At 46.0% G+C, this 19,864-nt stretch overlaps 1 protein-coding gene across 21 annotated transcripts in view; it reads left to right on the forward strand.

Moving 5' to 3' along the window:
• The window catches only part of LRRFIP1 (LRR binding FLII interacting protein 1), a 101,949-nt gene that overhangs the window by 38,847 nt on the left and 43,238 nt on the right, over positions 1–19,864 (forward strand). For 13 of the 21 annotated variants that reach the window (XM_041411741.1, XM_041411721.1, XM_041411734.1 and 10 more), the window contains exons 2-6: positions 5,523–5,609; positions 12,256–12,273; positions 15,537–15,584; positions 16,860–16,904; positions 17,422–17,472. In XM_041411741.1, the coding sequence (XP_041267675.1) occupies positions 5,523–5,609; positions 12,256–12,273; positions 15,537–15,584; positions 16,860–16,904; positions 17,422–17,472 (249 nt within the window). The remainder of the gene's footprint in view (positions 1–5,522; positions 5,610–12,255; positions 12,274–15,536; positions 15,585–16,859; positions 16,905–17,421; positions 17,473–19,864) is intronic. The other 8 variants (XM_041411737.1, XM_041411739.1, XM_041411742.1 and 5 more) reach the window with 2 other exon arrangements.

The following is a 19,864-nucleotide window of genomic DNA, read 5'->3' on the forward strand; positions in this document are numbered from 1 at the left end:
CCCTGGCTGTTTCAGGAGGGAAAGGCTCTGAGAATGCACACCTTCAGGATGTGTATGTGTGTGTCTCTGGCCTCTACCTTAGCAACTCACCTCAATAATTCTCTCATCGCCGCGATGATGACAGCGCAGCTTCCCCGGCGTGGCGCACGGGGCCAGGAAGCCGCGGCTTCCGTCACCATTGTGCTCCATCCCCCGGCCAAGGGGACGGCCAGGACTGGTCCCCACCAGTGGTGTTTAAAAAGGGGCTGGGTAGGGTAGGGGTCGCTCCGCAGCAGCTGCATATCCCATGCTCCCACTTCTCCCCACTGCTGCGGGCGGCAGAAGATGCTTCTCAGCCTTTCCAGCTGACACCCAATACCTGCTTTGGTGTTTTTTTCAGACGTAGTTGTGCTCCTGTTGCAACCTGCTTAGTTTTTCCCTCTTCAGATCGAAACATACTGAACTCCTTAAGCCAGGGTAAAGATTTGCTGCTGCACAGGGCTGGGTTTTTATTTTCAGGCTGAGTGACCCTAAGCTGGAGTGTCAAGTGCTGAGCAAGAAGGCCTGCAAAAGCAACGAGCATTTTGGAGTTCAGCAGTGCATTTTTTTCAGGACTTGGTGACTGTAAATCATTCTGAGCAACTGCAATAAAAAACCAAGAATTCAGCGTGTGTATTTGTAGTATTTGAGCGAGTCCCATAAATTAAGGTGATGATTTTTCAGCTGGTGCCCAGTTCCTTGTTCATCTCAGCAGCCTGGTTGCCATCTCCTCTCGTTTTGCCCATGGGGCCTTACAGAAGCTTCTGATGAGATTTGGGTTTTTTTGGTATGACATGCTCAGTAGGCCTGAAGCTGCCAGTTCTTCTTGTCAGATGAGCAATATTTCATAAAAGGGAAGTTGCAAAAGCTTTGTAATGAGTGCAATTAGGCTTCATATTTTTATTCTTCTGTTTTTGACAGTGATCTATCACTTTTGATTGAGGCCTGTATTGCTTGCTGAGTCACTGGTGAATTTTAGATGATTTTAAGAAGTCAAGGGGACTTCTTCTTCAGTCTTAGTGATTTCTAATTTTTTTTTTTAAATCTTTCATCCCTTGAATAGTTATTTATGCCTTAGGCAGCCTAACGAACAGCTTTTAGTAAGCTGAATTTCAGAAGTATGTGAAATTTTGGGTGGTTTTCTCATGTTCAGCAGTGTCTCTTACAGGCTGTAGTGTCTCTGCTACTGCCCTTAGAGGTGACTCGGCTCTGTCAAGTGCTTGGGCTGACCAAAGACCAAAGTCAGCCAGGCAAAGCCTGTTTTGGTTTAGTCAGCACAGAGAGAGAATGTAAAGTTAGCGTTGCTGCTTGCAGGCTGTGCAAGAAATCAAGGTATTTATAGCACAGAGCAGAGTCCAAGAGGCTCAGAGAGTGTGGTCTGACAAATCCCGATGCGTTCCGTCACACCCGTGCTGCTGAGGAAGAGGCCCACGATAAATCTGACACTCCTCTGGGTTTGTCTGAAAGTCTGGCCTGTGTTTTTATTCTTACATGCCCTAAAGGTTCACAGCTTGAGCAGCTGGGGCTGCTCTGGGTGTCCTTGCCCTGTGCCGTGCTGGGAGGCACCCGCTGTACCTGAGCTGGGCTTTGGCACAGGAAAAGCTGTGTGCAACAGGCTCCCACACTCACTGCAGGATTTGTTAGGCTTGCTACCAGATTTTGGTTTGACTTTGATAATTTCTTACCCAGCGAGATGTGGACTCCTCCCTGTCCTGATGGATTTACTTCCTCTGAGCTCACAGGTGATACCAGCTTCATCACCAAGGCCACCTACAGAGTATTAAAAAAAAATTCATTCTGAGTTAAGTAATTCCATCCACCAAAGCATGCTAGAAATGGGATTGTGAAGGCCACAGGTTGACTATTTGATGGCTGGCCTGACTATAGCATGATTTATTTCTGTTGAGCTGGAGAACACCCTCCAAAGACTTGTGGGTAGCCTCACATACTGAAGCCTTTTTTTTTTCCTCTTTGCATATTTCCTGTCCCCCCCTCCCTTCTCTCATTTTGCCGTGGGCTCAAAAACCCTTTAGGGAAGGATGGCCTGTTTCTTACAAACCCTCCTTTGTCCAGCACAAATGAGCTGGTGTTTGGTCAGGAACCACGGTGAAAATAACTGTGTAATCATCTAAATGGCACCCAGACATCCTTGAGAACGTGCTTGAAAATATTCCTTAGTGCTTGATGCAGCCCTTAAGGTACAGCAGCCTTCTGACAGAGAAGTTGGGGTTATTAAGGAGCTAAGAGCAGGATTTGGTGGGAATTCCTTTATTCCATGAGGATGGTCAGGCAGTGGAACAGGAGCCTGGAGAGGCTGTGGAGCCACCAAACTCAGAGGTTTTCAAGAGCCATCTGGACCAAGCCCTAAGCAGTGTGATCCAAATGTGATGCTGACCCTGCTTTGAGCAGGAGGGTGGACTGGACACCTCCTGAGGTCCCTGCCAGCCCAAACAATCCTGTAATTATTTGTTTCAATGTGATGAAAATGAGTTGCTCTAAAATACGGGTGTTCAGGATGGAATAACACTCGATGACTTCTTACAAAGGTACCAGTCTGTGATAACCACGGTTTTTAGCCTAAAGTTCAAGAACCCAGGATACTGTTTCTGTTTGTATTCAAAGATACTTAAGGCTGACGTGGTCATGGAAAGAAAAAGTTCATAAATAAACAATATGCTTGTTCCAAGATGTAAGCCATTGTTAGTCAAAGCTGCTGAGTGAAAATGTGGTTTTGTTCTTACAAGATTTGCAGGTTGGCTTTAAATGGGCATCTGGAGGGCTGCAAAGATGAAATAGAATAAAGCAGAGATGCACCATGGATTGGCACTAAAAGCAGAATTGTTTTCTAAGAAATGACACACGAAATGTGTGGTTTTGCACAAAGTAAAATTCATTTAACTTCCTGCAGCTGGTATCTGTAATTTAGAAACTGGCGAGCCGCATTCTCAGGAAGGCCCGAGAAAAACTGGCTAAATTTTAAATTTTTTTCCTATTTTCAAGCTCCTTCACTTCATATTATATTGTTCTTGCTTCTGTGAGAATATATCATTCTGCAACGTAGCTAGCAAGTGTGTAAATCCTTTGGCCCTTATTGTACAAGGAAAACAAGGGGAAATATGTATCATTTGAATTATATCTGAATTTTACATATAGGCACCTAGCTCTGATGTGAAAGCTCAGCTGGTTATTGAAATTCATGAGGATGACAGCTACAATCATGTTAGCATCCAAATAATCTTGTTTCTGCCTTTTTCTGTCAGGAGGGAAGTTGGGGATACACAGCCTGTACTGTTTGGTGTGTTTTGCTTATGGAGACTTTAGGACACTTTGTTTTCAATAGGGAAAAACCAGTTTGTGCTGGTGTTATTCCTCACCTCTATCAGGTGGGGTTTGCCAGTGTTTATTTTTAAATAAACAGGAGGGATCGCAGGATCAAGTCAATACCAGGCTTGTTTCCAGAGCCGTGATTTCGTGCCTTCAGCACACATTTCAGGGCATGTTTGGGTAGTGGGTGTCATCAGCAACTCCAAACGCTGCAGGTGGGTCACAGCACTGCCTGTCAGGGGTTCCACCCAGGCTTTGCCCAGCAGCAGCAGCAGGGCTGGGGCTTTCTTTTCCTGGACACAGTGCTTCAGGTTGGGATGTGTTGTTGAAAACACGTTTGGGGATTCATGCCTGATTCACCTGGAGCCTGCTGTCACCTGGCTCTGTAAGTAACAGGTTATGGGAGGGGATGGTTTTGGGTGCAGGTGTGGAGGGTCTGCTCCTACTACGAGTTTCTGTCCATGGCAGAGCCCTTACCTCAAAATTCAGGCAAAGAACTCAAGGGAGAGCAGCTCTGTGCCAAACCAGCCCTTTGCTCTTTCTGCCAGGGGCTTTTTCTTTAATTCTCTCAGAAGACTTGTTTCCTTTTTACAAGTAATTTTTCAGACTTCACAGAGTAACAGAACATTTGGGGTTGGCCGGGACCTCTGGAGTCCCAGTGCAATCCCCTGGGTCACCTAGAGCAGGTGACACTGAAACATGTCCAGATGGGTTTGGGATGCCTCCAGACAGGGAGCCTCCCTGGGCAGCTGTTCCAGTGCTCTGCCACCCTCAGTGAACAGAAATTCTCACTTGTAGCGAGGTGGAACTTCTTGTGGTTTAGTTCATGGCCATTGCTCCTCATCCTGCAGCTGGACACCACTGAGAAGAGTCTGGCACCACCCTCTTGGTGACCTTTGGGATATTTGTATGGATTTATATGGATTGGTGAGATCCCCTCTTGGTCTCCTCTATTCTGTGGTTTTAAGATCTACATCATCACAAAGCTCCTGGTCCTCCCATGCATCAGCTCGTGCTTGATTTTCATCAGCCCTTTTCTGTTAACTGCAACTTTCAACCATCCCACTCCTCTTTTCTTTTGGCTTTTTTTTCCATGTTTTGGTTGTGTTTTTGGAGGCTGTGACCCTTTTCCCTGGATTTGAGTGGTGACTGCACTTACAGAAGGGAATAGAAATTACACCTTTCTATTTTTTGGTAGTTTTCCTTGTTTAGAAGCGCCACTGAAAACACCGGCGTTTTGGTTTCTCTGTGTGCTTGACCTTGATGTTATGGCAGGTTTTCCTGTCAGTTTGGATGCTGCACTTACAGTAAAAGGTTTCAGAAGCAGAGGAGTTGGGTGTAACACCAGGGTGACTGGCTGTGAGCTGTGCCTTTGGCTCCCTGCTGAGCTGTTCTGAATTCCTCTGGGTGAGCTGCTCACGGCTGTACTGGACCAAGCCTGAGCTAATTTTACTTTTTCCTCTGTAAGACCTACTGGCTTTGCCTGGGATTTAAAGCAGAATATTAAAAATGTTACTCTACAAGTGATGTTCCATCACTTCCAACTGGGCTGAAGTGAGGAAGCACTGTAGATCTCTCGAGAGGTCTGTTCTTGGCAGAATTCCGCTCCAGCAAGGTTTGGACTGGAATATGGAATTTTGGAGATTTATAATGGAGCTAGTGCATTTTCTCTCCATAATTTCAGCCTTAGCTGTGCATACTGTACTCCACTGTTTACCCAAATCCTGTGCGGAGGTATGTGTGCACAGTGTCAGTGGTTAGGAAAAATAGCACATAATGTGTTTGGTGTTGGTCAAATTAATTCATCAATAAAAAAACAATCCACCTGCAGGGGAGAGAAAAAACCAAACAACCAACCCGAAACAAAAAGAGCAAAACCTGCCTTTCTGAAATAAATCAACCTGCTTCCTCTCCAGCCACACAAATAATAATTAAAGATCTCTTCTAAACACAAGTGTGCTCAGGGAGGGTAGTGCCTGCACGGGGGTGTTTTACCTCGCTGTTACGATAACAAGTTAGGGAAGGCAGGGCCATTACCTGCAAGAGGGAATTAACTCCTACAGATGTGTTTACAGCCTTGCCGAGTCAAGCCTCCCCATTCCCTGCCCTGCTTCCGGAGCGTGTTCCCCGTTGGGTTGCCCAGCTTTCATCTCATCCCATCCCTGTGTTCCTGTTCCCAGGCTGAAGCCAGACTCGCGGCGAAGAGAGCGGCGCGGGCGGAGGCGCGGGAGATCCGGATGAAAGAGCTGGAGAGGCAGCAGAAGGAGGTAAGGCCGAGGCTTTGGGGGGTGCCTGGGTTGTATCCGGGGGGGAGGATGTTCAGAGATCCTGGAACAGAGGGCTCGTCTGTATTTTGCTGAAGTAGTCTGCGTGGAGCTAATGTTGATCATAGAAAAACCTGGAAAAAACGCGGATCGTGGCAAGGATTTTATCTCGGTGAAGCCAGCGTAATTATTCACAGAAAATCCTGGTGGTTAGTAATTCTTGTTTAATGTTAAACTTTGAAGTATGCGGCTTCTTTGTGTGCCTGTCAGAGGCGGTGGATTCTTATCACTTCGTTAGAAATCCAATGAATATGGAAGATTCCTGGCCTTTGTATAACTCCACTGGGAAGTTGTTCTGCTTCCTGCTGTGAAGCTGGTGCCCGTGCTCTCCCCAAGTTTGTAAGAAGGGTGGGCTGCTCTTGGCAGGGACAAGGGTAGGAGCTGCACTTGGCAAAGCATTACCTGGTGAACTGAACCAGAAGCTCTCAAAAGCTGTGTTGGGTGATGTGCATTCAGTGAAGCAGTAGAGTAGCTGCAAGAGGGACAAATTGTGATTACAAGAGTAATCACGAATTAGTTTTTTCAGTAGATTTTTGAAGGAGAAGGAAGAAGTAGGGAGTCTGGGGGAAGGGTCTGGGAATACATACTGAGAATAAATGTGGGGCAGGAAAAAAGGGAAGTGTCTTCACACTGACAATGGACAGAGTTGGATTGGATATTAGGGAAAACATCTTCCCTGTGAGGGTGGGGAGGTCCTGGCACAGGGTGCTCAGAGAAGCCGTGGCTGCCCCTGGATCCCTGGAAGTGTCCAAGGCCAGGCTGGATGGCGATTGGAACAACCTGGGATAGTGGAAGGTGTCCCTGCCCATGGTAGGGGATGGAATTGGATGATCTTAAGGTCCCTTCCAACCCAGGCCATTCAGTGGTTCTACATTTGCTTTAGGGTGCAGAGCAGGATCTGGTTGAGCTTTGGAGCAGTGAATCAGGAGGTGACAGCAGGATGTGGCTCAGGATGTGACAGCGGAGCAGTGCCAGTGCAGGCTGCAGCAGCCAGCCCGCAGAGAAGCTCCTGGGCAGGCTGCCCACGCTCAGCTTTTGGTGAGGCAGGTCTGGATGTGTCTCAGCTCCCTTGCTGCAAACAGAGAGCTTGGGGAAGGTGGGAGCCTTCTTCTGCTGCAGTTGCTGCTTTCTGAAGGATGTTTCTTGCAGCCTGGCCCACCCTGGGAAGTGCTGTCACTGCTGAGCTGGCAGCCGGGGCGGGGGGGCTTGGGAGCAGCCGTGGGAGGGCTGTGCTAAACAGGCACCACGTGTTTTGTTTGGGTAGCACAGTAAATAGGGGTGTCCTGGCAGCTGACACCATCTAATTTGCAGGTGACTTAATGAAGCTGATGACCCCTTTGCAGATTAAAAGCTGATGCTGCAAAGGGTGTCTTGGTAAACTGAAATTTAGGTGTGAAAGCTAAAGCTCCTGCAATTAAGAGCTTGTCATCTGAAAACCTGTGAAAACTTTGTATAGATAGAAATTGGGTAGGGCAGGATGTCCCTCTGAAATACCACAGTCATTAAAAGCTCAGCCAGATACCCATCACAATCTGCTTTGTAACTCACTGGCATAAATGAGGCATTTATTTAATATTTTACAAGTTTGAATATTCTGTAACTTTTTGAAATAGTTTAATCTTAGCCCCCAGATGCCAGGTAGAGATATTAAGGATAGCTGCAGGAAGTTTTTCATTGCCACAAGTGCCTTGCAGGTACAATAAAACATAAATACAGAAAATCCCAAGCAGTGATCAACACAAGATATTTGGCACCTGTCCCCTCCTTGGAGGGGAACCTGCTGTGACACTGGGATCTGTACACCTGGTTCTCTGCCATCTTCATTTCCCTTTGCAAACTTTTCAGGAACATAAAGACTGCTTTTCCACTGCTGCCATGTTAAATAACCAGAAGTTAAAGCACTTGCTTTACTACTTCAGAAGGCTTTTTAGAGCCCTAACTCCCTTCTGGGAGTTAAAAAGCAATAAATGAATTTATTGCGTGTGCGTGTAGTTTTTCATGCTTTAAGCCATGTGCATGCCCTGGCAGGCTTCTTGTGGAGCATGGATTACTTGGAAATATATTTACACTGCTGGTCTGAGTTAAAAGTTTCCAGGTGCTACCATTACAGGCTATAACTCTGGCAGTGAAAGAGGGTGTTTTAATGATTTGGGTTTGGAAACTGGCTCCTCTCCTGCGCACCACCTCATATTTATGACATTTCTCAGTCTTGCACTTCATTTCCCTCATTTTAAAGTAGTTGGGTGACTTTTGCATGAAGAGTCTACACATATGATTGAGAAATTGTACAGCAGGAATAGCTGGGCTTTTGGCAGAGAGCTCTCAGTTGAGGGGAGATGTGGGAATGTTCCTGTGGAAGACTGCTCTGCGGTGGGGCAGGGTTGCAGGTGTGCTCCAGAGGCAGGATCACCTCCTCACCTGGCACCACCTCGTGCCAGGCAGCACAAAGAAGGGTAACTGTGCCAGTGGTTTGGGTATTCTGATTTGGTTTCTTTGTTGGTTTTTTTTCCTCCAAGGAGGGGAAGCTAAAGAGGAGAAGGTGAGCATAAGTTTCATAGGGAAGTATAAGCTGGGTACATGAAAAGTGTTTTCTAAAGCTGAAGAAAAAAGTGAGCGCAAGAATCATGACCTGATCACAGAATCCCAGAATGTGTTGATTTGAAAGGGCCTTAAAACTTAAATTGTTGAACCCCCTGCCATGGGCAGGGACACCTTCCACTAGCCCAGGCTGCTCTGTCCAACCAGGTCTGGCCTGGAACACTTACAGGGATCCAGGGGCAGCCACAGCTTCTCTGGGCACCCTGTGCCAGGGCCTCACCACCTTACAGGGAAGAATTCCTTCCCAATATCACATCCCAATGTCAGCCTACTCCCTGCCAGTGGGAAGCCATTTCCCTTGTCCTGTCACTCCAGTCCCTTGTAAACAGTGTTGCACCATCTTTCCTGTTGGATGGGCTCCTGTTGGAGCATTCCCAATGCTCCCAGCCTTTCCCCACAGCAGAACTGCCCCATCCCTCTGATCATCCTGATGCTTCCTCTGGGCTCTCTCCAATAGCTCTGCAGGTGGGAGTCTCACCTGAGCAAGGCAGAGGGGCAGAATTCCCCTGTCCTGCTGCCCACACTGTGGGATCAGCTCAGGACATGGGGAGTCCCTCTGAAGATAAGGGTGTTGGTCACTCCTGAATCACAGAGATGTGAATCAATTTGTATATTTATCAGAGAATGTGTTCTTGGTGATGAGGCTTTAGGAAGGGCACAGGTCTGACAAGCGTTACAGCTTGAGTGCTTCTGACTTCTCGTTCAGAGCTGCTTTGTAGTTGTTACCCACCAAAGATGTAAATAATTAATCTGGAGGTCTGCTTAAATTCTCTGGTTTGCTTCCACACATCAGTGAGTGCAGGGCAGCTCTCATTGCCAGGGCCTGTTCTGAGCTGGAAGGACAATTAAAATACATGGGATTTCCTCCCTTCCCTGGTTTCCCACCACTGGTGGGAGTCGGAGCAGTGATGGGTCCTGGTTTACCATACCATGCTGCCATGCTTTTGAAACATTTGGTTTCCAGCTGCAGAGTCTGAGGCCAGTCTCTTTGGCTTGTACTGTTGAGATGTGGTCCTGAGACAAATTCCTGTGTGCACTCAGGTATTTATTGTTAATTCATGCAGAACAGCAAGCCAGGAGTGGGCAGCCCAGTTTTTCTGAGTAACAATTTGTTAATGCTCATGGGGCTACAAGGTAAAATTGGAGGAAGAAATTTTTTTTTTCCTTTGCATTTATTTTTTTCTCTCAGCAGTTTGACCTGAAATGTATTAAACCCTTTTTTTTCCCAGGCAATATTTAACAGTAACAGTTTTGAGACATAAAAGCTGCAGCAATAGGGCTAATTGTAGAGAATGCTTTCTGTAGGAGTGCCTTCTGTGTGTTCTGCTGGCAAGGCTTTAAATGTCTCTTCAAGGGCTGACACTTGGAGACCACAGTGTAAGCTGATATTAGTGCCTGAAGTGAAAAGAGACTGATCTCCTCCCACTCCTTAATCGGTGGGATAAGATTCTTCCCTGCCAGTTCACACAGCAGATGAGCCTGTACTTCTGGTTCAAGGCAAGTGCACTGTGCTGGTCTCCTGCCTTCATTTGCAGCACTTGCTTTAAGGGCACAGCATGAAACTTGCCTTGGCTGTTTTGTAAATTCCTTCCTTACCTCACTTGCACATATTTTTCCCCCTTTGGATTCATATTTCTTTGGAATAAAATACACTACCACTGCTTTCTAGTAAAAAAAAAAAAAAAGGGAAAAGCAGATTCTTGTGGCTCGAATGGGGAGGGGTGAGAGTGACTATGAAACTTGGTGCTTACATAAGCAGGGAAGAAATGAAGGAGGTTTGTGGTGGTTCATCTGTGTCTTATACACTCACTGTGAAGATGCCCAGGAAAATTTGAAGAGGGATGATGCAGATGATGTTTTTAGCAGACTCTTCTTCTGCCACCATGTAACACTGGCTTTTCCTGTCCTGTTTTAAACCTACTTCTATGAAAAACTTTATTTTTGTGGGCAGCCTCCTTTGATGAGGAAATCAGGAAAGCTGTCTGCTGTTAATAATGTGGGTAAAACACATTTGGGATTTTTGGTCATACCCTAATACAGGAAACTGCTCTTTAAGGCATTTGACTGCTTAGATCTGTATTAACTCTTTTTGGGGGGGACACATCTGCAACAGAGGTGATTGTTTAAAAGTGTATGTTTTCTCTTGTACCACATTTTCTAAAGAGGACCATGTCATTACAGAATCCTAAAATGGCCTGGGTTGGAAAAACCCTTAAAAATGCCCTGATTCCAGCCTCCCTGCCATGGACAGGGACCCCTTTCCCTCATGCACTGCTGAAGGATCAGTCACTTTGGATGAGAGCTGTTGGCTAATGGGTTCCTCCAAAACTCCAGGTTTTATTAAAAGCTGGAATAGTTAAGTGATGCACTTGGCTTTATCCCTGAGGCCTCCCCACCTCCCTGCACAGTGCCTGGCCTGAACAAGGGCCCCGTTGTTATCTTGTCCATTGGCAATTTGGGTCCTGGGCACGAGGCTCCTTGCGTGCCTTGCTTTGGTCTCAGCAGGGAACACCTGCTGTGCCAAGCCTGGGGCACTGGGCTTTGGAAAATAAGGATTCCATGGAGCTGCCTCGAGGAGTGGGTGAAAAAAACAGAATGGAAAAGTTAAAGCTTTGAGGTCAGTCAGCTGTGTGGTAATTGCCACATTTGAACCTGAGGTGTTTGGCTCCTGTGTGTGGATGAAAGGCACTCCGAGTGTGCTGTGGAGAAGCCAGAAATTGGAATTGTGTGCAGCCTTGTGGGAGGGCCCAGTTCATTTTCCTCTTCATGGCTCTCTTAGGGAGAGGGAAGTGGGGTGGTTACTTGTGTGGTGGGAGTGCTGGTTTTTAAATGGATCCTAATTTTCCCTCCTGTGCTTGCTGGAATGGGAATTAAAGCTGCTGAGGCATTTATCTGGGTTGTGCAGTTGTCCTTTGTGAAGGGGAACCTGATCAGGAGGGCAGGGATTGGGAGACATAAGCTTTGCTTCCCAGCACTGGGATCCAGGTTCCCATGAGATATCCCTGAGAGCAGTGAATGGCAGGGATCCTCCAAATACCCCAAAATCTGGGAGACTTGACTGCCTTGCCACCAGAGGATTGTGCAGCCAGCCAGGTGTTTTTTAACAAGAAGAGTTCTTTGAGGTAATCAGAAACGTTCCTGGTTTCAGGAAAGATGTGAGAAAAAAACCTGTTTTCTGTTTTCATGTGGATTCACAAAGCTCATCAGTCAAGGGCAGTTCTCCAAGAGCACAAAATTCAGGTGCAGTAGAGCGGCTGTAAAGGTTTTGTGTCTTATCAAAGTGCTCCAAGACTGTGGAATAACAATGTCAGCAGGACATTTATTAAAGCCTGAAAACAGTGTGAATAGTGTTTCTGTTCCACAGAAACATTAAAAACTGACAGAACGGCCTGCAGGGATCCTTTAAGGCCAGCAATATATGAGCAAAGAATTTTCCAGGAATTTTCACACACTGGCACTGTGCTGTGCACAGGTGAGAGGTGTGTGAGGTTGGTGCTTTTGTAACTGTGCTTCATCCCTCAAGGACAAATTCTGTCCTCCAAAGAGGAACAGTTGGTCTGTAGTTAATGCTGTTTGCTTTTGTTGTGGTGGTAAATACACAACTCGTCCCGGATGGGTATTTGGGCATCCATTCCTGTTTTGGAGGGAAGGCTGGAAAAATAGAAGGTCATGGCTCACAGCTGGGCTGGGCTCTGGCCTGGTGCAAAGCCTGGTGATAAAATGTCCCATGTGCACCCCAGAGCCTGGTGGGAATGGGAACAGGAATGCTGTGCTCTAGCCAGTCACGTGGAGGAGGCCCACGATGCAAACACTGCTTTTGGCCTCCCTAAATCCACAGGGCTTCGCTGTGCTCTTCTCTGTATTGATGTTCTGCTGTGTTTTCTCTGTAAATGCTGTTTTTTCCCTCCAGAACGAGCTGTGGAGCATTGCTATGTATCCATCATTCATGCTAGCTTTGTTCCTTGTTTCTTTCCTCTCCCTTTCCCCCCAGATCTATCAGGTGCAGAAGGTAGGGCTTGCTCGCTTTCCTTCTTGTTTGCATGCCTTTTCTTCCCACCTGTGAGTCTTGCTACAATTTCACAACCACACAGCCATTTAGGTGGCAAAAGGCCTCCAAGATCCTGGAGTCCAACCTTGGAAATCCTCTGAAGAGTGGGAGATGCCCAGCAGGCTGCAAATTTCCATGTAATTCTGCCCTCCCCTCCCATAATGTTGTGGAGTGGACAGTCAAGGGGAGTGGGGGAAGATGACCCATGTAAGGTGTCTGGTCAGGCACTTCATGTGATTTTTTTTTTACAGCCTGTTTGGCAAAGGGTAAGCAATAACAGAGAAGTGACTTGGCAAAGCAGGGTCGCAGGAGGGCACAGTGGCTCCCTGTGTCACCTCTGTCAGTGTGCTGAAGGCCAAGGAAATCACTGGAATGTTTCAGGCTGGGCAAGCATTTAACAGGTGCCAGCAGGAAGAATGACTTGCAGATGACTTTATTTGCACAGTCACTGAAGGAAATCAGGGATGTGGTATTTGAATTCATAATCCTTGGGTGAATAAACTCTATGGCCTTCAACCCACACATTAAAAGTGATTTTATATTGTTTAATCCTCTCTCATCTCAGTTTAAAGTCATGATCTCTTCCCTCTTCCCAATTTCCTTTCCACAATGATGGCAAAGAGGATGATAACAGTAGCTCTAACTGAGGTCACTTGCTAGGTAGAAACAGAGATTTTGGGGTTTGAAATAGCAGCCAGACATCTGAAAATAAATGAATATAACAGCCTGGCTGTTCTATACTTTCAGCATGTGAGCTGAGTGGCACCTAGGAACAGAAATAACTCCCAAGAATTTTTACAGGGAGGGAGAAAGCACATTTTTCTTCAAGCCTGCGATTTTCTACCTTATTGAATATTTCTCTTTTTTTTCTTCCTGAGATGTTTTTATTGCTTGCTGAGTGATGAATGTCTCCATAAACCACAGTGTGCTTGGTTTTGCTCTGGCACTCCAGCTGCCCTAACTGCATGTTTCAAAGCCTGCCCCAGCCCTGCATGTGCTTCTTGGGAGTGCTGTTCTCCTCTTTGAGTGTGTGTGTATATGAAAAGAGCTGCTCAAATCATGTGCTCTGGTACTTAATCCTGACCCCATCAATTTGGCAACAAGTCCCTCTCACTCCTGGTTTTACTTCTGGAGTTGACTTTGCGCTGAGTGACTCAGTGTCTGCCCATGGATCGACAGGCTCCTTATTAATCTTCTTTATGGGGACTAATTTCACCTCCTGGTGCAGAAGCAGCCCCGTGGGAGCCCAGGAGGTTGTTTACTGTTGGTGTCCTGACATGGATGAGGAGATAAGTGGGTTGTCCTCCCAACATCCCATGGTGAGTTTGAGTCCGGCGGTTTCACTGGCGCTCAGTGAGCAAATGGCATCTGGAATTCTCTCTCAATGGTATTAACATCATTAATATTCAATTGTAATATCACTTTTCAAGGTGGAAGGGAACCTGAGTCCAGCAAGGGCCTCTAACTGAAACCTGAATGAATGGAAAAGCAGCATTTCCTCCTTCAGCTCATTGGAATCAGGCCCCTGAGCGCAGAACAGAAGAGTTGGTTTAGAGGGAGAACCGAGAAAAGTGGCTGTGAGGGGTCAAAATACTTGAGAGCTCAAAAGCTGCCAGTTCAGTCCAGTATGGCACGTGCTCTTTAAAAGATTATAAATTAAAATAGTCTCTGGGCAGTCTCATTCATTAAGATTTTTTCTTCAGGGGATGTTAGGCACTTAGCTGAGTAATTTGAAATGGAGAAGGAAAAGCCTGTAAGTGGAACTTAAACTGTGACATAGCAAGTCTTGTAAGGACTGTTTCCTTATCTGCCTTTTGCAAGGCTGAATTCGTAAGCCAGTGTCAGACAGTGAGAGGGCATGAAAAGGAAGCAGCAAACCCTAAAAAAATTACAAGTGTGTTTATGAAGCCTTCCTGTGTGTGAAAAAGGGTTCTCCATTTTAATAGTGTGTTTCTGTTTTTTAAATTGATGTCTAGTGTTAGAAAATGTTCTCAGTCTGTTAATGGCTAAAAAGCCTCTACTAAGGCTTTACCTGACCTGCTTTACTACAAAGCATATAATCTGTAGATTCCCATCGTGTACACAGCTCAGGGAGTTCATGCAGTTTTCAGGGGTCATTCTCAGGCTGAGAAATGCACAACAGTTACTTCTATAACAAGCTGGTGCATGGGTTATGAATCTGAAGTGGGAATAAAGTAATACAGCACTGAAGAATGTGCAGTTGTTTGGTTTGGTTTATCAATAAATAGTGAATGAGGTTTTAAGGGTGAAAATAAAATTACATTAATACCATTGAGTGAGTGCTAAAAACGGAGTGCAATACAGAATAAGTTTCTGATTTTTTTTTTTAAATAATTTCCTAAGGTTTTGGCTGTTGATACTCCTGCCTCCTCAAGCCTGTAAGAAAGCTCTAAAATGCGTATTATTCTTCCTTCATTAAGCAGGATTTCCATTTGCCTACTGCTGTGCTTTAGGCCAATGATTTTAATTCACACAGGAATCATTTTAATGGACACTATTGCAAACACAAAATTCCTAAGACCAGATTTGACAGGCTGGTTTGGGGAGGAAGAAAAGTCCCATTAAACCTGTGGATCTTTGAACAACTTGCTGCCTGGAGGAAATTCAAGTTCACGGGGAAGTTCCCAGTGTCGTCTTGGCCTGCCCTGGTGGATCTTGTCCTCTTGTACCCTTTTTGGTGCTGCCACTGCTCTCAGGTGGGTCAAGCATAGGCAAAAAGCCTGGTGCTCTGAAAGGAGCTCTGTGGAGCTCTAATCCAGCAAATCAGGGTGCCCAGAGATGAGTTGTATCCAACTTGTCTGCCCAGTTTGACAAACCTTTACGGGAAACATGATTTGACAGCAATTTTCATCCTGGAAGTGTCCTGTGCTCGCCTCCCTTGTAATGAGTCTTGACTTAACTGGGTCAGGAATTCAAGACTCATTACCCTCCTTGCTCCTGTCCCCCAGCACAGGGGGTTTTGCAGTGCTGAGGGAGAAGAAGCAGCTGAGCACCCCGGTCATGCCCAAACTCCCCTTTCCCCTTTCCAGGCAGCTTTTCCCAGACACTCTTTGCGGAGGGCTCTGGTGCCACGTGGCACATCTCTCACTGGCATGTTCATGTGCAGCTGTGTGGCTTGGCCAAGGCCTGGCAGTGCATGTCTAAATGTTCTCTGTTTGCTTTTCTCATCTAAATTCTGTTTTTTTTCCCTTTTCTGTCTGTAGAAATATTATGGGCTGGATACTAAGTGGGGAGACATCGAGCAATGGATGGTAGGACTTGATCAACGTAGCTCAACAACTTTTGCGTGTTGCAGTTCTGTGTAGTTCATAGAGTTTGAGATCCCTCCAAGCAGGTATTTTCATGCACTGGGAGTGTGAGTTCCACTCCAGTCCCACAGTCCTGCTTTTCCAGCTGAAATGTGAGTTTTGATCAGCTTAAAACTGGCAAGGACTGGGTTAGAGCCATCTCTTTTTAGAGACCTGTGTCCATGCTATCGCTGGAAGATTAAGTTAGGATAAAAACCTGTTAAAGCCCCTTGGGATACAGGGAGTATTTGTGCTCATTTTACTTTTTGTGGGTTTCATCACCACTTGAGTCTTCTTAAATTTGCCTTCATGTAAATTGTGGGCAAGTTTCACTCATGCTGTTTCATTTCCCTTAGCACTTACTGGCCCAGGGGAATCCCTCAGAAGAATTATTACTGCTATGGTGGCAATCCACACTTTTTTTCCAGTGATACCATATCCTGGATTTTAGAATTTGCTAAAACCAGTTAATACCAGCTGCAGACTTGGCCACTAGCAACATCTGACTGTTTTAACATCCATGATAGAAGATGAAGAAGTTGCTAATGGGCTGGAAGTCACTGGCTTCAAAAGTTTTTCAACCCTAAGTTTATGAAACCAGTTACCAGCAGTGCCAGCTGAAAGCTGTGGCCTTGCCCTGCAAAGCTGAGTAGTGCACACTGGAAAAGGCAAAACTGAACAGCTGGCTCCCAGTGTAGAAGGTAACTTCCCAAACTCCCCAAATTCCTTGGTCTGTGATAATTCATCAGTAAATACTGGTTTGCATGGACCACCCACCCACCCCAGACTCACACCGAGTCTCCTCAAATTCTTGCTGGATGAGCGTAACTCCATCTTACTGGCAGTTCCCTTGCTTGGAAATCAGCTCACCTGTGACAATCTGTTGACTACAATATTGAAACTTTTTTGGTTTTTTTTTTTTTTTTTTTGCTGTTTTCTACTGCTGTTTCTAAATTCTAAATTCATTTCCAAAATTTTGTTAAAATCAGCTTGTTGAAATGTAAATCATCTTGATGGCGTTTCCAGTGTCACAGAGGCTGTGTAGCTGAGAGGAAATTTGGGGTCTCAGAGGAGGGAGGAAGGGTTTTTCTGCTGTGACAGGGTGTCACCTCCTGTTGTTTGGTTTAACTTTACTGGCTCCTGAGCGTGGCTGGAGTTCTCTGTGTGTCTCTGGAAGGCTCTGTTGCTGTGTCTGTCCTCTCAACACCTCCCTCTGTTTTCTCTCTGCTGCCTTGGTAGGAAGACAGTGAGCGTTATTCCCGTAGAGCCCGAAGAAATGCCTCGGTCAGTACCTGCTTTTGCTTTTTCTGTTCAGCCAGACGTTTCAGATTAAGAAAACAGACGTGTATAAAGCACTTCCTTCTCAAAAGAAAAGGAACCAAAACAAGCTCCCGCCACCCCCGGCAAGTGCAAACCCCAAAGCCACTTCCTGACTTCTCTGCCCTCTCCCCAGTCACTCCAGGGAGCTTTTGCAAATGTGCAAGAATAAAGGGGGTGGAAAGTGGGAAATAACCTGTTTGGAGTGTTTAATGTTCATTAAAGGGCCAAGAGCACAGAGCAGGGAACACCTAAGCAAGCTCCTCCTTCACCCTGCAGTAAAATGCTTGACTGTTTCTTGGGCAGGGTATGATTTATGATTTCATTTGCTTTCTGCTTATACTTCCAATGCAATTCTTTTTTAAAAACATTGAGTTTGTGCATCTTTCCCTTCCTCCTGTCCCATCCAAGCCATCAGTGCCTGTTACCTGTGTTCTTTTCACTGTTTTGTTTTTTTTTTTGTCTCTACGCTTTCTCTCGCTAGGCTTCGGATGAAGATGAGCGCATGTCAGTGGGTAGCCGTGGAAGCCTGAGGGTTGGTAAACTGTGCAACCTCTGTGTGCATGTCTGTGTGGGTGTCACTGTCCCCCTGTGCCCCCACACCCCGAGGGGACTGTCCTGGACGTGTTCCATGTTGGGTTTTTTCAAGTGGATCACTGATTGTCTCCAGTGTGTGCCCTGTGCAGGAACCTTTGTGGTCACTGCTCTTCACTCTTGCAGGAAGGACTTAGCCAAGACATTGGTGTCTGCATGCACCTTGTGAGCTCCCCTTTTTCACTCCTGACGCTGGAAATTTGGGAAGGGGAAGTGGTGGTGGGGTCAGTGTTTATATTAGCCCAGGAAACCAGAAGTGATTGATCAGTGGAAATAAGTGTTAAGCACTTTGGAATTGCAGGTGAATACTCATAAAATAACAGAATACCCTGAGCTGAAAGTGACCCACAAGGATCATTGATCCAGCTCCTGTCCCTGCACAGACACCCCAACAATCCCACCCTGCCATCCCTGAGAGCCTTGTCCAAACTCTCCTGGAGCTCTGGCAGCCTTAGGATTGTGCCCATTCCTGGGGCAGTGCCCAGCACCCTCTGGGGGAAGATCCTTTCCCTGATATCTAAGCCAAAAATCCCTCTGACACAGCTCCAGCTGTTCCCTTAGGTCCTATCACTGGCTGCTTGCTTTAAAAATGCTTTGGAAATACTTGAAAATCAATGCAGGCCTGAGTTTTGTGGAGGGTGGGATTAGTAAAGCACTGAGTACTCATCTGCAGGAAAAGTTCAAACAGTTTTTTCCACAAAATGCCCAGACAGTATTTTCCCAGATAACAGACATTTATATAAACCTTGACTCTGTTTTTACATACTGTCTAAAAGACTCATTAAAAAAAAAAAAAATTTTGCTGCAGAGCCTTCTCAGGGATCCCACTGTAAAGTTGCACAAAATATGCTTAAAAACATAAAGTGCTGCCTTGTTCCCTTTTTAGTGGAATCCTTATTGCTACTCATGAAATGCTGTTAAAACCTTTTTTGCTCAAGATGACAAACTTGAGTGCTTTTCAGAGCTAGGAGATGCCTCAAAGCTCCAAAGATTCAGTGAAGAAAAGCCTCTCTGCACAGCAGAACGTCAAAAGCAGTGTTTATTTTACTTAGGGTTAAATGTTGACATATGGAAGTGTTTTCTGGAGGGGGAAAAGACCTCTAGTTCAGTTGAAATATCAATTCTATCTGTTTAGAAGGTGATGACAACACAAATGGGTTGTTTATCCCTGGCTGTAACGTGGCACGATGCAAACACACTGGCTCTGTGTTTATAGCACATCTTCATCTGAAACATCTCTTAGTGGAAATCCACCACTGATTCTTTCTGAGGTGTTTTTGCAACACAATCCTGGGGTTTATATACATCTAAAGAGCAGAAGCTCTGCGTTCTGCCTCCTCACCATGCCTTGGAGGAGCTTTTCTGGCCCTTTTCCCCCTGAGCAGTATCAGGCTGTGATAACCAGCGCTGGCCTGGTGAACAGCAGCCTCCAGCTGCTCCGTGGGATGGCCACAAATTCCTCATGCTTCTGCAAGGAATGTCCTTCTCTGACAGAAGGATCTGGCTGAAACTTTCCACACTGGTGTTTCTCAGTGATGTTTCACAGGCCCTGTCTCCAAAAAGCAGCATTTGGTGGTGGATGCGCTGACATTTTGGCAGGCACAGGAGAAGTTTTGACAGAGCTTCCTTGCCTCATTCTTGTGTCACTGGGATTGTAGCAGCATGTAAATATTTGCCAGTCTGAACTGAAATTCAGCCTTCTACATCTTCCAGTTGTTTTATTCACAATTAACTGATAGAATCACAGAATGGGTTGAGTTGGAAAAGATCTTAAAACTCATCTTGTTCCACCCCCTGCCATGGGCAGGGACACCTTCCACTAGCCCAGGCTGCTCCAAGCCCTGTCCAACCTGGCCTGGAACACTTCCAGGGGCAGCCACAGCTTCTCTGGGCACCCTGTGCCGGGGCTTAACCACCCTCATATGCAAGAATTTCTTCTAATACTCAATTTAAACCTATTTTTTGTCAGTTTGAAGCCATTCTTTCCTTTCCTTCCCTGTCACTCCAGGCCCTTGTACACAGCCTCTCTGGTCACTTTCCCAGTGTGGATTTACAGCAGATGTAATTTGTAGTAGTTTGACCACATCTGGTGGCCAATCTGTGAAGGTTTGGCTCTTGCTGCATCTCTCTTCAAAACAACAAAGCCAAAAGCCCCATACATTTTGACCAACCTTAAGAAATCCCCTGAGTTCTTGTGTCCAGTTTGGCTTTGGAGCTGTTTTAGCCTGAAGACAGCATCAGAAACAGTTGCCTGGAGTCCATGAAGGGTTTATAAAATGACTTGGAGAAATCTGAATGATGCTGTCTTTTCAGATATTTGAAGGCTCTCCTTC

Source organism: Onychostruthus taczanowskii, unplaced genomic scaffold (assembly GCF_017590055.1).
Source record: "Onychostruthus taczanowskii isolate IOZ18803 unplaced genomic scaffold, ASM1759005v1 scaffold37, whole genome shotgun sequence".
NCBI lineage: Eukaryota > Metazoa > Chordata > Aves > Passeriformes > Passeridae > Onychostruthus > Onychostruthus taczanowskii.